The sequence below is a fragment of the Solanum verrucosum genome, unplaced genomic scaffold (genome assembly GCF_900185275.1).
Source record: "Solanum verrucosum unplaced genomic scaffold, falcon-dt-bn FXZP01000060.1, whole genome shotgun sequence".
NCBI lineage: Eukaryota > Viridiplantae > Streptophyta > Magnoliopsida > Solanales > Solanaceae > Solanum > Solanum verrucosum.
This window is the reverse complement of record NW_026020129.1, coordinates 7,502,579-7,519,669: the sequence shown is the minus strand read 5'-3', so window position 1 is coordinate 7,519,669 and position 17,091 is coordinate 7,502,579. Positions and strand designations below refer to the sequence as shown.

Below are 17,091 nucleotides of genomic sequence, written 5' to 3'. Positions count from 1 at the left end.
TACATCCTCAACTTTGATTTAAAAATCTAACTTGTGCCTCAACTTTGCAAAAAACAGTCATTCTTCTCCCTTTACCTTAATTGACTTTTTAAATGTTTGTTCTACCTTACATTATCAAATGTTTTGATTGAAGTATGATTTTGAACCATCATACTTGAAGTATTCAAAAAAGCTCGTTCACATTTACAGAAAGTAGAAACAGAAGCCGAGCAGATTCCTCGAGGACAAACGATTGATTTAGCTATTCATAACAATTAACGATCCAATACAAGAGAAACTATGAGTTAAATAAAAATATAAATATAGGCCAATTGAAAGGTTCTAGCTGCACAATTTTTTCCTACTAAAGGCTGCAGCTAACTAAGACAATGTGAGAATTGCTGCTATCACCGGCCACAATCTCCTTTTTTTCACTGATCGATTCTGTAGAGTCGAGATACAATGTAAAATGACTGATCATCTGATGAATGCTCATGACTTTTTGAGAATGTACCCCAAAAGTATTCCCAGCAAGCCAACCACGACGATAAGGATGAAGGAAACGCCACCTCTGCGACTTCTAGTCATATCACGTTTTACAAGTTCCTACAGAAAGGATTCATGAAGTAGAGCATTGTGACTAAAGGATAACAAACAGTCAGACCCAAACTGTTGAAAGCAGACATTGTTTAAAGTTTAAAGCACAAGAATGAGACCTGGACTAATCAGGAGAAAAGAAAAACAAAACCAAAGATGGGAAAGGATGACAGCTAAATGAATGACAGAAAAGCATTGGAATTTTATGCGACGTGAAAAAGAAATCAAAGAAACAAAGATGAAAGCTCACCAGCTCTTGACGAAGTTTGATACTCTGCTGAAGGGCAGCAGCCTTTTCAGCCATCAATCTGGAAATAACTGATTTTGCCTGAAATTTACAACGTTCCGTTTAGTCATATCAACTGTAATAAGAAAGCAGGCTTATATATCCTTTTGGACATATTTATAGATTAACTCCAAGCATCAAACGATCAAAGGAATCTAGAAGGACATAAAGCCTGAGTTGCTAGATTATAAATAGTAGGCGTTCTCACTTTTCAACAACCAAGGAACTATTAACGCATACCAAGTGGACCCAAAAGGTCCTACGCTGATAGTAGTCCATTCCAGAAGTGGGAAAATTAGGAAAGGGGAAACAGAAAAGCCTTTGCTGAAGAAGGGGAACATAATTGAAGCAAGTAATCCAATTGGAAAGCCAATCAGGAATTTTAATCCTGTGTTTCCTTCCCTCATTTGTTCTTAGTAGACATAACATAATGCAACCACATACCTTAAGAAGTGCTTTCATCTGACGGATGCTTAACCGACAAACACATTAAATACATGACAGCTTTGTTCATTCACTTTTTAACAAAGCAAAAGGTGAAACTAACCAGGCCAGCACTATGTCAACTAGACACCAGTATCACTGCCTCATACACCAAGCTATCTTTGGATTTACGTCCTGTAGTTAAGTCAGGTATTTCACCTTTTTTGGTTTTGATAAAGGAGTTAAATGTATAAGAGAAAGTGAGATGGTAGTACAAATCTAGCAGCCACTTACCCAAAATAGGACCAAAAAGCAAGTGCACTAATATGCACACTAATTTTAGTTATACGGTAAAAAGGGGAAGTAAAAGAGGAAGGCCAATTGGTCATTGCCCTCATTCTACAAGGAAGGAAATGAGGAAGTTTTGGATAAAAAGGAGAGGAAGTATCTATTTCACGACAACCTTCTGATTGCAACTATACCCCAGAATGACTGATGCTCCACCTAGGAAGTAATTAACCAGTGAACTTCCCTCACTTATCTTTTCCTCCTACTTTTCGGAACCATACATAGCATAAAAGAATGAAGGAAGAAATGTAGAATTAAACATGAAAAGAGTGATATTCACTTAATTGCATCATCCACTAGATTTCAAGATAAAGAATGTTTGAAGAATCAACACTGGAGAAAAAACCTAAAAATATTTAATAGTCCATCTATCCCTCATGAAGTTTGACCAGACATGAAGTTTCAGAAAGAATCAACACTGGAGAAAAAACCTAAAAATATTTAATAGTCCATCTATCCCTCATGAAGTTTGACCAGACATGAAGTTTCAGAAAGAAAAAAAAGACGTTTGAAACTTAACCCATTTATGAATAAACTACCAAAGTGCCCTTGTACCAAACACTGTCTTGTATCTGGTGGAGCCAACAAGAAGTCATGTCAATGGTAAAATTGGAATGTTAAAATTAGTAGATACATTCTGAATATTTTTTGGGGATGGACAAAAATGGAAAGAGTATCAAACAAATTAGGAAGGTTAGAATAATAAATTAGAAGTTCTTGCGTAAACAAATGCTATGTCATAGTTGCGTAGACCTAGTTATCAAGATGAATAGGTGATTATGACTGTAATACCACATGTTTCTACCATCTATCTCAGCTTATCAATTGCTCGAAGCAAAATAATTCCATGGACTAATTAAGAAAAGAAAGCAACTGTGCTAAACCAGCTTGTTCACAGCTCAATGTCACATGGGATAATATGAAAATTTATAGTCCGCTGGTAACTTGTGGGACTATACTGGGTATGTTGTTGTATAGTCTGATGGTTTCTCAAAGAGAATTTGTTCTAAGATAGCTTTGGGACATTACTGGTACCTTAGCAGCCAGCAGACCGAATGAGTGATCAAGTTCCAAAGTTATACAAAATGATTTTGATCTTAACATATTAGACACTTCTGACATCTTGGGAGAGAAAACTAGTGAAACAGATATTTCAGCATGGTAGACTTCTATTACTGATATTCTTGAGTGGTAATGTAAAAACTTGAAACTAACTGAAAAGAGGTCAAGGATAAAGCTAGTTCTTTCTGAATTATAGTTCAGCCAAAGAATTTAAATATCCTTTCTGATGTGAACAACAACCATAAGTTTACGTTGCTAACACCATTCTACCATACAAGTCGTTAGCAGGAGCGGTTAGATCCCAACACACTACAAATTGCAATTTCGCTTAAAATCTTCTACCATAACATAAATGTAAGGAAAATGTCATGAGAAAATCTTAACTTTAAGAAGGCAATACCAATTGTTAGCAGGAGGCGTAGATCCCAACAACACCCTTCTCTCTCTCTCTCATGTTAATCAAACCACTATCAGCTTCCTATACCAATGGAGCATTCATGCTTTGTGGCTTTAGAGATATTTTGGAAGAATCAGTGTTCTTGTAGCCACGACATATTGTGTCTAATGTTGACACCATCAAAATCGTATCTTGCACATCTAAGATATTTCTGAATTATCTAGCTCATTTGTGCTATTTTTATCCACATATGACATTTATACAAGGACATAGAATAAATATGGCTTGAGTTAATTGTAGGAACAGGCATCGCACACATGCCATAATGCCAAAGTCGACCTACCACAACTCACCAGATGTAACTAGTAACCAATAAGAGCCTGCTACACACTCTTAAAAACTTTTTATATTCACACATATATGTATGGACACTCAGAAACACATATTAATGAATTTTTCATTTGACATGTGTCTAGAAAATGCATTAAATTTTGATCCTCATACATAAAAGTATGGCACACACTCTGAAGCACATCGGTTAATGACATTTTATTGGTAACATGGTTAGAAACTATAGAATGCAAGTGGAACATTCATCTCTGATAATTTTCATCAGTTTCAATGAAGTTCTAGACAACTGAAAGTAACAATAATATCAAAATAATGATCATGGTTCCCAGTGCACAAAACTCACATCCATTAACATCATAAACAAGTGATATAATAAGTAAATAACCTCAGAACCATTTTGATGGCCATTATCTTTCATGGATTCCTTTGGTGAAAAACCTTCTTCTGATCCTTCTGCAACCAGGGATGGTGGCTGAGCTGGGGGAAGATAAATCACTTTCAACTTGCACTCATCAACAACACGTCCTTCTGCCTTATTGAACTACAAAGAGATCATTACAATTCAGCAAACTAAAACTTAAGTTTAATACAGAAACTATAGTTGATCCAACTTCTTTTTATCTTATTCAATCGTCAACACTAAGTTTAGAATCAAACACTAGTTGGACAGTAAAATATGCAACGGTTCCACATTTCTAGTCTTGACAAACTAAAAAGGACAAAAAAGAATGGTACTGTTACCATTTCTTGAGTAATATCTTTTGCAGCGACACCAGGAGTTGCAACAACACTCTGAAGTAGAAACTTGTCCTTGCATTGCATGTCAGAAGGGGCCTCCTTCTGAGCTTGCATTGTAACTACAAAAGATGCATAACCAAACACTATTCACCAACCATGACATTTTACTAGCATAAATCACAACGCTTATTTCAAAATTCAATCTACATTTTCTTTAACTTTTCATCCTCAAAATTCAAAACATCTTAGATGACTTCACTTTCCAAAAAATCATTTTTTTTTCAATATTTTTGGGCTAATAATAATTTTTGTCTCAATTTTTGATAAACTCTAATTTTAGTCCTTGTGCATCCAACTAAGCTCATTTAACCTTCAATTACTTGAAATGCGCACTGTTGATACTTTGCTTGTGAAAATTCACAATTTTTCCATGATTACCATATGTTCCACTGTTACTCTAAAGGAACCAAACATACACATTTCAATCAATCGACGATTAAATATGTTTTAAACATCACAAGGACTAAATTAAGAATATTTTCAGTGATTCAAAGTACTATTATCACTATTTTTAGTGGACAAAATTATAATATGTACCTATAACTTCAGAAGTCGATCGGGGCAACACAATCCCTGTATTGGGTCGAACACAATACTTTTTGGGGTTTGTCGTTTTGACCTGAAAACAGTATATACAACAATTCGAAGTTGCTAATTCGAAAATTCAACAAGAAAATATAATTACATAATTAATATTACCTTGAAAGCGACATGCTCTTCAGTATTATTTGACAAATGAATCGAGCAACAGATCTGCTTCTTCAACTCGACTAATCAAACACATTATACACAGAAATGCATCAAAAAAAAAATACGAAAAAATTGTGCAAAAAAACAGGAAAAAAGGGTATGAGAAACTGAGGAAACTAACAGGAAAATTTGAGCTCAAGGGGTTCGATTTTCAGAAGCTCTCCACTGCTCATTTTCTTCTGAAAGCACAAAAAGGTGAATCAAAAGGGGAAAAATCGATACTTTTTTTTCGTCTGGTAATTTACAATGTAATAAAACTTGGGGGTGATCCGTATATATCTCTTCTGATTCTGTACTTGTGAGGGAAAAAACCCCAATTCACAAAGCTTTTTGAAGTGGACTCAATTTACATTTTAGTAAAAATATGGGGAGTGATCCGTAAATACTAATTTCTTCTCTTTAGTTTACATATATTTCAAAATATTTGTTTCCTTTTTCAAGTCTCGAATTTACAATAATTAGAAAATATTTACTTTTAAAAAAATTTAGAATCTATATATATTACGGAAAAAGATTAAAAATGCATTTAAACTATGTAAATTAAACAAAAATATCCACAGTTAATAATTTGGTTTAAAGATGTTGTCAATATTTTGGTCCAAAAATATTTCTGAGATTATGTAAAATTAAACAAAAATGTAAAATGTCCACCGTTAATACTTTGGTTCAAAGATGTCTTTATTGTCAATACTTTGGTCCAAAAAATGCTTCTATCATTAATACTTTGGTCCAAAAAGAAAACGTTTAGCTTCCACGGGTGGCTTGTTGGCGATCATATATAGTAGGTTTGCTTAGTTGCGACTTGCCTAATTATTAAATTTTAAATAAAAATTTATGTGTGAGCTTGTTCATATTATTGATCTCAAATTCGAATAAAAGAGAAGGGCTGTGGTACATTAACATGCAAAGTAAAATTAACCAAAACCAATAATATGTCAAATACTTAATTTGTCTCCAGCAGCTCAAATTCAAATCATTGTCTTTACCCAGTCCATTCAATTTTGTCTATTTATCTGAAACATGATCGAATTCAACTTGCTTGGAATTAAGGCGTAGTTATTATTGTTATTCCACGAAGAACAAACTCTAGATACATATACTTCACACCACACCCCTGTCTATTCCAATTTTCGTAACATATAAACATATTCGTCCATAGGTCAAATCGGATATGTAGTTTGTATTTAGCCATAGATACAACAACATGCATAAAAATTGAAAAGGTAGGAGCAAAACTATACCAAAATTTAAAGAGAACTGATTCTTTAACTTGAATTTTATCTGTAAACAGGTTGTCTTATTTAACATAGTTACTCTTTTTTATTTAAAATCAATTGACAACAGCAAGAAACTTCAAAAAAAAAAAGTTGAAATTCTTCATTTGGTAACTCAAGCTCTTAACTTTGATACTAAAATATGTTTTTTCAGCTCTTCAATTGGTTGTCCAAGTCCTTCTATCACCTATAAAACATGATCATTTAGGTTCTGTTTGCAGCAACAATTAACAGTACAACAATATTTTTGTCATACTAACCGATGTTGTGTCCTTAAGAGCAGCTTCCAATGCCTGGATTTTCTGTGCCATAAACATCGTATCGATGTACTTTAGTACAGAGGAAGAACCAGGAAGACGAAAAAAAATCAACTTACTGATTTTGTGTCATTGACAACACTTTGAAGTGTTAGGATCTTCTGTAGAACTGGCTGTCCAAAAGTATCATTTCTTGATGGAGTCACATCATAGACATCCTTAATACTTACATTATCCGGCTGCATTTACAAAGCTCGAGATCAGACTCTTGACTCTCAGAAGACCACAAGATTAAAAGACATTTTGGTACATTCTTTAGTTTAAGTCATAAGACTGCAAAATTCAAAAGTCTTCTTTACTTGTTTAAACTTCGTGTCAAGCCAAAACCAGACAAACAGGTTGAAACGGATGGAGTATTTACTAGACATTTTAGATAGGCCTAACAAATATGTTAGTAAGTTATCTTAGATGTTCTCTACTTATTGATGTTTTTTGAACTAAATTTGCTTACAGTAAAACCACCAAAGGAATCTTTTGAAGCAGAACAATTCTGTTCTTCATCGTCGATATTCTCCTCTTCGGCTTCAAGCATTGCCTATGCAAAAATGTGACATCTTACTCAACATTTTCAGACATGTCATGATATACCAAACATCATTAAATTTGAATCAACATCGCGACAGGTTAAAACCTGAAATATAGTTGTAACTGAAGGATCATTCCATGGTCCTTTATCGCTAAAGAGGCAGCCTCCATAGTCGGAACATGTGCAGTTGCCACCGAGGAAAGTTGGAAGATTACTGCAGTAGCAATTTCATGCATCAGAAGAAAACAACTCCTACAGCAACCTTGTATTTGCATCCATTCATCAGGTGCTAAACACAAAATGGAAAAATGTTGAGCTGATTAATTTTTTACCTTGGATCAATAACTTCTAGTAAGGTCTTCGTGTAGTTGCTCCCGAGCACCTGTAATTGTGGTGTATGTCTTAAAAGTATAATTCCCTTCCCTAGTTGGCCTTAGTCGAGAAACATAGAGGGAGGGTGACGGAGAAGGAAAAGAAAGTACTTGAATCTTTGCTAGGGTGCGTTGATCAAGAAATGCCTTGATTGCTTTCCACAGGACTTTGAATCCAGATCCAGCATTAATGATAAAAAGGCGATGCAACGTCTGTAAAAATGCAAGTTGATGATTAGCAAATATAAGTTTTCTTGCGTTTAGTCGTTCTTCTTTTACCATAGTTGAATCTATTATCATGTGCATAACAGTACTATGCCAATATATATTTGCTCCTTCTTCCCACTTTCTTATAGGGAGTTAAACTAACTGAAAAAGTTGGTATTTCGAGAAGAGAAAGAATAGACTTGCATCACCTAGCATACCTCTGGATAATAGTGACTGTCTATCTTCTGAATTTCCAGAAAGAGAAGCCTTGCAGGCTTTGAAAAACTTGAAATTCCCTGTCAAAGAAGATTGGTTTGTTTCGTTTAGAGATTCTTCGAAGCATAAAGAATCTAAGCATCCATTTGTTATCAGCAATGCAGAATTCTTGGAAGTGCTGAGCATCTATGTATGGAACTTTGTCATCAAAGAAGTTCGATTTTTTCTTAAAGCAACTGACATAGTGAAACAACTAGTCAACCATTTATAATATGTGAAACTCATAACAGGAGAATGAATGTTGAATTTAGTAAAAAACCATACAATATGCCAATTCACATGAAAATACAACTTAAAGAAACTATCCTGTGGACGTATATTGATACCTATAAATGAAGACTCGATAGATCATGCCAGAGATTTGTCCAATGATCAGACACGGTAAGAGATCTAAACTTGCTATGTGTGGTGGGACAACTCAAGCATCTTATGGTTGCGTTGAGCAAATTAATTTCATTGTGTTAACCAAGCCAAGATCAAATCATTTTGTCAAGATAGGTCAGGGACAGAGAATGCTATGCAGCACGAACACAATGTCATTCATACCTCCTATCTAAGATCATGTCCTCAGTAATCCCTACACAGAAGCCAGAAGGATAAGAGAGACAACGCTCAACTATCTAAATAACCTTCAACCATAATCCATGTCATCCATACCTCCTAATCTAAGGCCATGTCCTCTGTAATATTCTTATCAAAACAAATAAAGTGTGAATATGCTTATCAAATAAGTGAAAGATCAAATGGACAAGCAGATTTTCACCACATCCTTCACATCCACGATGCTGACGGTGGAAGCTATATGTTTCTTTGCAGCAAGTGAACATGCAGGGAATCTCCAGTTCAATGTTTTCTCTTGTTCAGACACATGATATTTCACAAATCTCTCAGTAGTAGTTACTTCAAGGAGCCTAGTGAGATTTACCATTCCAATTCTGTCAATGTAAATTGGTCTACCATATCTATCTACTCCGTGAAATCCATGAGGATAACACTGTTTAACCTCATTGAATTCCTCAAACTTGAACTCCTGCAGCATCATTCAACCCAAAAATGAACAAAGAATCAAAGGACTGTCGAACATAAAGCAAGTTTTCAATCAAGAAGTAAGAGACAACAGATAATAACAAAAACAACAGATAGTAACAAAACAATACAATAATCGAGGTACAAGGAACAACTGATAGTAACAGAAATCGAAGGACGTCTACTAACAATACTGTCTTTCAATCACCTTGGAAATTTCATCCACATGAAACTCCTCTCGCCACTTCAAATAGTTCAAATACATGTTCTTTGCTTTTGGAAGATCATAATCCCTCATTCTAAGAAATCTGTATTCACATAAAGTAACATCAAACTCAATTAATCTTTCTCTTTTCTAACTAGAGTCTGACATGGAGTAGAAGCAGTGACTAAATTTACCAGCGAAACATTACCTTAAAAGTGTATGGTAGTCATTGTTTTTATCTATCTGCTGACCCTCAAGAAAAAGCAACTCACGAAATGAATCAACAATTTGTTCATCCTTAGGATCATGTGATCCTCCAAGAATTGTTTGCAAATCTTTGCTCTTTCTCTTAAATGGCAAAGACATTATGGTTTTCTTGGTTCTTGATTTGGTAGACTTCTTTTGCTCTTTTGTTGGAGGTAAATGCCAAAACGTTTCTATGGGAGGATGGAGAATTTTGGCCTTTTGTTTAGTAGACTCTCCTTCTTTATTAGAACTTGAAGATTGTCTGCTTCCTTTAATGCCAGCGGAAATTAGTATTTCCTTAAACGTTTCTTTGGATGTACGCATGTGTAGCTAGTTAAACTGTAAACAAACAACAGAATCAAGTTTTAGTTTGCGAATCATGAAATTAAAGCACAAGTTCATATCTCAATCCCTGTCTATAGTTGGGATCAGCAATGTGAATTCTAAATACTCTGTATCAAAAGATAATCTAACACTACTAGAGGTTTCACTAATACACTTTAGTGGTTATATCTTTAACATTACGAAGATCAGTCTTCCATAAGCACACTAGTTTTTAATCTTCCTCGTGTTCTATCTTTTGCTAGATCTTACGAGATAACTTCATTCCTCGTAAATTTAGGTCTACCTCATTCTATCCTCTATGCGAGTTACTTGCATCTTCTAACAAATATCATCATTTCTTATCTTATCTAATCTTGTAACACCGCATATTCATCCTAACATTTGCATCTCTACGATCACTCATCTCGAGGATATTGGCTTTAGAGGGGCAACATTCATTTCCATACAACATTAAGGGGAGGGGGGTTGCAACTAATATCAAATCCAAACATCATACAACATTAATTATACCATACACAATAACACAATGTAAGAAGAAAAAAAAAGTTCTTTTTTTTGTATTAAGTGTAAATCCAACAATAATCTTAATCAAATATATGGTTGAAACAAGGAAAGTACAATCAAAAATCAAGAATTGGAAAAAGGTAAAATAAATATGATGAAAAGAGAGAAACTTGCCAATAAATTTTGGAAAATTAAGAAAGAAGAATCCCAAAAGAGAATGAATTGATTGAAGAATGAAGAAAAGATAAATAGATGCATTGAGAGTTATTGAAAGGAATTAACTTTTTGTGAGTATATGGAATCATATACTTCATAATTTTCGAATGTTTTAATGTCAAGAAAACCCCGGGAAACCTTAGTGACAGCTAACTATGGATTAACTGTTATAAGTAATAAATACTACTTCCCGTCTCATTTTTTGTAAGGTAGTTTGATTTGACACGGAGTTTAAAAAAAAAAAGACTTTTAAAACTTGTAATCCAAAATAAATGATAGAAATTTGTGTGGCTGTAAAATAGACATTTTATAGTTAAATTGTTACTTAATATAGAAATATGTCATTTGTTTTAACTGACTAAAAAGAAAAGTAAGTCACATAAATTAGAACAGATGGAGTAGAACTTAACTCCATTTCGATTTGTTTAGCCCATTTTCATTTTTAGTCTGTTTCAAAAAGTGATTCTTTTCCTTTTTTTCCAATTTTTTTATTTCAACTTTTCACCTGACATATTTAATACTATGAGATTACCACAAAATTCGAAAGTTTCTTTACTTTCTTAAATTTTGTGTAAGTTAAAATATGTCAAACATATTGAAATGGGCGAAAGTATTTAGCAATAGTACAACAACAAATAAAAGTAAAATATAGGTTACAAAAAAAAGCACAAAATACCTTTTCTCAATCCGAGAGAAATGCATATTCTTATTGTGAAACGTGGTTTACACTAAGGAAAGTAGCTACTTGTATTTGAGAAAATGATGGTAAAAGAAAGTGTGAGGGTAGGTTCAAAATAATCCCTTACATAGGCGTTAGCATCGGCATAAATTGTATGTATTATTTTAATAAGTCGCTAATTTGCTCATTTTGTGATAGGGCTCAGTCACCTCATTTCTTCCCGATCTGAACAAAGGAAATGACTTTGGTCTATCGAAAGTTGATAATAAACATCAAATGTTAAATTTAGTAGAAATTGTGAAAAAATAATTTAACATGAACTCATATTTGGAGATAAAGTTTTTGTTATTTCTGATCTATTTTTGATTTATGTGTGACTTTTGCTACTTTATATTTTTTTATATTTCTATTTTCGGTGTTTGGAATAGTTTTTGGTGTTACGATTTATAGGATTTGATATGTTTTTTTTCTTTGATATTTCTAGTTTAAAAAGTTTTTTTCCCATAATCTCTTTTGTCTAACTAATAGATTTGTTAAATATTTTACGAAAATTAAAAAAATGCTCACTTTTGACAAAATTAAAAGAGCAAAACTACTTGGGAGAATATTTAAGAGACTAATTTTTTTAATATAAGGGACTATTTTTGTTTATTTTCTCCAATTTGGACTCAAGGCCCAATTTTAGTTTTAAAGTGGATCGTGCATATTGGATCATCAGAAACCCATTAAGCTTCGCCCACCAAAATAGTTAAATTTGGGTCACAATTATTTAAAGATTCAAATTTAACTTTTTTTCTTTGGCAACAACTTACAAATATTTTAAATGTAATTACTTTTCATGTAATTTTTAAATTCATAAGTTTTATTTAAATAAAATTAAGTACAAAGGAACAAAAGGTTAATTTTTCACCAATTTTAGATGCTAAAACTTTGTATTTTAAATAAAATATGAGGTGCTAAACAAACAATGATTAAGTTGGTACATTGAATAATTAATTTTCGCGAGAACATCTCTCATGCAATTAGATTTCTCTATAACAATCATTCTCTATAGAAACATTTCACTATAACTTTTTTACATATTATTTTATATTATTATTTTTTAATAACATCATTCTTTTATAACAGCCAAAATATATATTTGAATAAATGAACAATATTGTTAATCTGTTATAGCGAAGTTTAACTGTATTACAACTGAAAAATAAAAGTATTATTTTTCAATTTTCATGGTTTCATATCCTAATCAGTTTTTTAGAAAAAAAAATTTAACTCATGATCACAATCATTGCAATAGCCATCATATTTTGTTATCTTGTTTTTTACTAAGACAAATTTGTTGTACATATATAAGTGTTCTTTGATCTATTAGCATATATATATATATGTAATAATGGGGTTGTATTTAATTATGGGGACCTAACAATTACTTGACAAAGTTCATAAATTGGTGGAAAAGACTGTTGAGTGTGATACCTTAACAAATTTAGAACCACAGAAATCTTCAATTATTGTGGGTTAAGAATTCAATGATTTAGAAGTTTACATCTATGGACATATTGTGTGTTAAATTTAATATTTCATTGGTTTCATATTATTTCATCCTTATTGACCTGAAACACCTTTTAAGAATGTATTAGTTAGAGGAAATATTATGTTAAACTAATCTTTTGTTAATGATGCTTTGAAATTTTAAATGTGACTATTACTATTTTACGTAGCTATTTATTACTAAAGGCAGTATAAAAAGTAACGTAGCCAGAAAATTTCATTAAAGGTGTTCAAATTTTAGATAGCACACTAAAAGAAAGTAACTTCATAGGGATTCGATTCTTGCATGCCTTGCATACTTCTGCACCCAATTGTCACCGAGCTACTACTCACTTCACATCAAAATTGTGCGGACACAAGAAATTGAACTTGGACGTCGTGAAAGTTTTGTGCATACCTTTGCCACTATGCTACAGGTCTCTATTGATTTTGAGGGTGTTTAAAATAGTAAGATTTCATTTATACATATATTGTAATTTTCAATAAAGAGTGTCCAACTAGTCACCTAATGATACTGTAGCTTCGCCTCTATGTATGAGAAAGAATAAGTAATAAAACGCTTTTGATTGGATTCAAATGAAATAAAAGGAATCGAGTATAATAAAGTACCAAAATTATAATAAAGTACCATAATAGTTGAAAGTTCCTTTCATTATTTACCTATGAAGTACTAATTCGCAACATATTTTAATTAAAATTGTGTTGAATATAGAAATAGATTCAAGATTTTAAATTATCAATTTCATACTATTAATTTGAGACAAAATGAATAGATACACCAATATTCCATCGTCATATATGAACTTTCCTAGTATAAATAGAGAAAATATTTACCCTCACCCCAACCCCTCATCTCCGCTACACTTTTGTTGTATTTATTCTTTTATAATATTCATCTAAATTATATATATAAATATTTTTAAAATATCTGTCATATTACTTATTTTTCAAAAAAATATTTTTATCGGCATCAAATACACCCTAATTTAAAATTCTAGGTGTGATATTTTTGTATTTTTAAATTTTTGTCTCCACCACTATCAATAAAAGCTACTTGATGTGAGACAATTTCCCCTCTTTTTTCTTTTCCACTTCACTTATTTAACAAATAAAAAATAAAAAATTATGGATGGAAAGAAAATGGTTGAACCACTTGGTTGTGTTTTAAGCCATTGTTTTTCAAGTGGCATATTATAGGTCTAGAATTTCACTTATTATAATTTGTTGTTGCTATTAGTCTATACCAGACAAATGGCTCCCTACCAAAAAGCACAAACAACATATAAATTTTAAAAAAGACAACTGGAACTTTGCTACCTCTAAATATATATGTGTCACCATCTTTCAAAAACTTTTCAAAATGGCTGTAAGTAGAAGCAAAGCCAGCCAATCGACGATAAAGGTCGTGATAGAGTAGTAAGTATTTTTTATCTTTAATCAGAGATTTTGAGTTTGAGTCTTCTTTGTTGTTGTTAGAGAGCGCTTTATCCCTCCATTTGGGATTGGGGCTTTCCGACGTAAATTTTGATTTAATTAGAGTCTAAATGTGTGTATTGAACATTGGACGAGAAATTAAAAAAAAAAGTCAATCATTGTACAACCTCTTTGCAATTTATGTGATATATTTTTCTTTTTAATTCATTTCAAAAAAATATTACTTTACTATAATTTGAAATAATATTTCATTTTTTTACCATTAATAAAATAATTTACACCAATATAAATGGTCATGAAGTATTTAGACTATAATTTTTTTTAAAAAAATTATACAAATTAAATGATGCCACGTAGAAAATTCTTATAAGTTTAATGATTGGTGATGGACAAGTACTAATTTATTTTATATTATCTTTTCTTTTTTACTCTTTGGTGAATCTGCTTTATGTTTGTTGGAATGAAAACAAATGGAAGGGTGCAAGCTGGCAATCTAATCTTCTTTTCTTTAAAAAAGAAAAGTGACAGTATTAATATATGTATATATAATTTATTTATTTTTAAATATTATTTTGTGAAATTTTATTGAATTTATTGTTATTGTTGTTGTTCTATTTTTCCCTAAAAAATACTTGATACCAAACATACCTCTAATTTTCAAAAAAAGCTCAGATTTATTTTTGAATATTCTAAACTTTAGCTTATAAAACTTCGAGAAAAAAATCATTAGAATACATGTCAAATATAATTTTAAATTCTATAAATAAAAATTTTAAAACACAAAAAGAGAGGTGAGTGTCAATGTCATAAACAAGATGTCCACAAAATATTTATGAAAAAGGAATAAGACGAAGGAAGTATGTAGAAATAATAATAATGAGTGCACACGTATGGCTAATAATAAAATGCACCAAATACTGTGTACAGTGGGAGACAGCTAAGCAATGAACAGACACACACGTTTCTAAAATATGGGGCCCACTATTTTGTCATTGAAATTAGCGACACTTTTTGTATGACCTCATCTTCTCATACTCCATTGGCGGCGTGCTTTGTTTTCTTTCGCCACGTGTTTTTATTGGCTCATCTTTCAACCTATTTCAATTAGCTTATCATATTACCAACACAGTAGCGCTACGGTAAGACTATTTCACATTTAATTTATTTCACATTTAATTAAAGATCAAGTTAAAGCTGTGAATATAGAGAAATTCAATTGGAAGCACCACTTACGGATTAGTATTGCAATAGATAATTTAAATTTAATTGAAACTTCAAGTTGAACGGCAAATACCAAGCGAAAAAAAAACAACAATAGGAACAGTTACTATACAAGAAGACTGCAGAGCCTGCCATAGTTTAGTTTTAATGACGTTTTTTTTTTTTTTCGAAACTCGATTAATATAAATTTGCGCAAGTTATTATCTGAAGCAACACTTTCAATAAAAAAAAGATTAGTACTGTAATTCATTTTCAGAGACCGCCGAAGCAGACCTCTGTTTGATAAGGTATCAATTAGGGGTGTGAAAAATCAAATCGATCAATAAATCGAAATGAAAAAATGTTATTGGGTTATTGAGTTTTTAATGGGTTTATAAAAAAAATTTATTGGGTTACTGATTTGGTTTCGATTTTCACTGTTGGGTTATTGGTAAACCGATAATCCAATAAAACGATAAAAATTTACTACTTTACCCTTCCTAAATATTAAATATCAATAATTTAATATATAACTACACACTATAACAATGTCAAATTATTAGAACTCTACCCACTTCACACTATGCCGCTTTACTAGTCCTTATTGTTTACTCAAAACCTAAAGACTAAAGTAAGGGTTCGCAATTGTAGCTATTTGATTTTAGTTTTAGTTTTAGTCTTGTGAACTTTTTGATTTTAGTTTTAGTTTGTAATTGTAGGTCGTAGCTTTTGCAAGTTTATAAAGGATTAACTTCAGAAATTTCGTACTATGTTTTGACGGTGACATGTAATTATAGTCTTCGTACTATATTTTCGCTTATTGATGCAATTTCTCATTATATTTCTTGTTTCACTATATCAAAGCATTTAGAGAAGTAAGAAGTCATAAAATATTTTACGGACATTTTCTTATTGGGTAAACCGAAAATTGATAAAGATAAAGATAAAAAATCAAAAAATTGAAAATCGATAAAAAATATCTTATTGATTTGTTATTGGGTTAGCATATTTGAAAATCGAAAACCGATAAATCAAACCAATAACACTTATAACTGAATCGAACCAACCGATGCACACCCCTAGTATCAACCGTTGTATTTGTGTGCTTTCACATAAATATTTGAATACGAAATACCCCTTTTCTGTTTTTTGTTTTCTCCCTTATGTTGTTACTCGCTCTTTTAATTATTTGTCCATTTTTGAATTAACACACGTATTAAAGAAATAATAATTGATATAGTGAGTTTATCATTTTACTTCTGTTAATTATTTCCTTCACTTTTTTTATATGTTATCTTTACTATAAATAGTTGGTCCATAATATTTATCATTTCATAAAATCAATGCATGAATGACAATATTCTTCCTATTTTACCCTTTTGAGGTGTTAGCCTTAAAAATATACATTTAACTAACATAAAAAAAAGAATAATTCATGTTTATTGATCAAATTAATTAATTAAAATAAATTAACACATATTCATTGATTAAAAAGTTGACTTCAAAAAAAATTAAATAAGGGTAGAATATAAACTTACTTAATTTCCTAATGCACATAAATTAAAAAATGATGACATATAGGATAAATTTTTTTTTATCTTTTCTTGATTTGTCAAAATAAATAAATAGAAAGAAAAATTAGATGAACAATTAGGAACATAAGGAATATTTTTATTGAAATCTAACAAATTCCCTAATAGATACATTTGTTTGAGTATTATCA

General features: G+C 31.5%; 2 protein-coding genes across 2 annotated transcripts; both read right to left on the bottom strand.

Moving 5' to 3' along the window:
- Positions 1–218: 218 nt before the first annotated feature.
- Positions 219–5,295, bottom strand: LOC125827132 (vesicle-associated protein 1-1-like). The gene is made up of 7 exons (XM_049506493.1): positions 5,113–5,295; positions 4,941–5,011; positions 4,779–4,860; positions 4,185–4,300; positions 3,829–3,984; positions 827–904; positions 219–585 (listed from the first exon to the last, which is right to left on the bottom strand). Exons 1-7 carry the CDS (start codon positions 5,162–5,164, stop codon positions 472–474), a joined length of 669 nt encoding a protein of 222 aa, XP_049362450.1. The 5' UTR covers positions 5,165–5,295; the 3' UTR covers positions 219–471.
- A 977-nt stretch (positions 5,296–6,272) lies between these two features.
- Positions 6,273–9,779, bottom strand: LOC125826586 (phosphatidylinositol/phosphatidylcholine transfer protein SFH11). The gene is made up of 11 exons (XM_049505937.1): positions 9,402–9,779; positions 9,197–9,296; positions 8,726–8,992; positions 7,905–7,982; positions 7,591–7,692; positions 7,441–7,490; positions 7,214–7,322; positions 7,034–7,117; positions 6,642–6,761; positions 6,526–6,567; positions 6,273–6,452 (listed from the first exon to the last, which is right to left on the bottom strand). The coding sequence occupies exons 1-11, from the start codon at positions 9,761–9,763 to the stop codon at positions 6,381–6,383; spliced, it is 1,386 nt and encodes a 461-aa protein (XP_049361894.1). The 5' UTR covers positions 9,764–9,779; the 3' UTR covers positions 6,273–6,380.
- Positions 9,780–17,091: the final 7,312 nt, after the last annotated feature.

Coding starts and splice junctions, on each gene's coding strand:
- LOC125826586 (XM_049505937.1), bottom strand. CDS start 9,763: ATGCGTACATCCAAAGAAACGTTTAAGGAAATACTAATTTCCGCTGGC. Junction 7,491..7,590: donor GCACCCTAGCAAAGATTCAA/GTACTTTCTTTT, acceptor CCACAATTACAG/GTGCTCGGGAGCAACTACAC. Junction 6,453..6,525: donor CTCTTAAGGACACAACATCG/GTTAGTATGACA, acceptor CATGTTTTATAG/GTGATAGAAGGACTTGGACA.
- LOC125827132 (XM_049506493.1), bottom strand. CDS start 5,164: ATGAGCAGTGGAGAGCTTCTGAAAATCGAACCCCTTGAGCTCAAATTT. Junction 4,861..4,940: donor AAGAGCATGTCGCTTTCAAG/GTAATATTAATT, acceptor TACTGTTTTCAG/GTCAAAACGACAAACCCCAA. Junction 905..3,828: donor GCCATCAAAATGGTTCTGAG/GTTATTTACTTA, acceptor TGTAAATTTCAG/GCAAAATCAGTTATTTCCAG.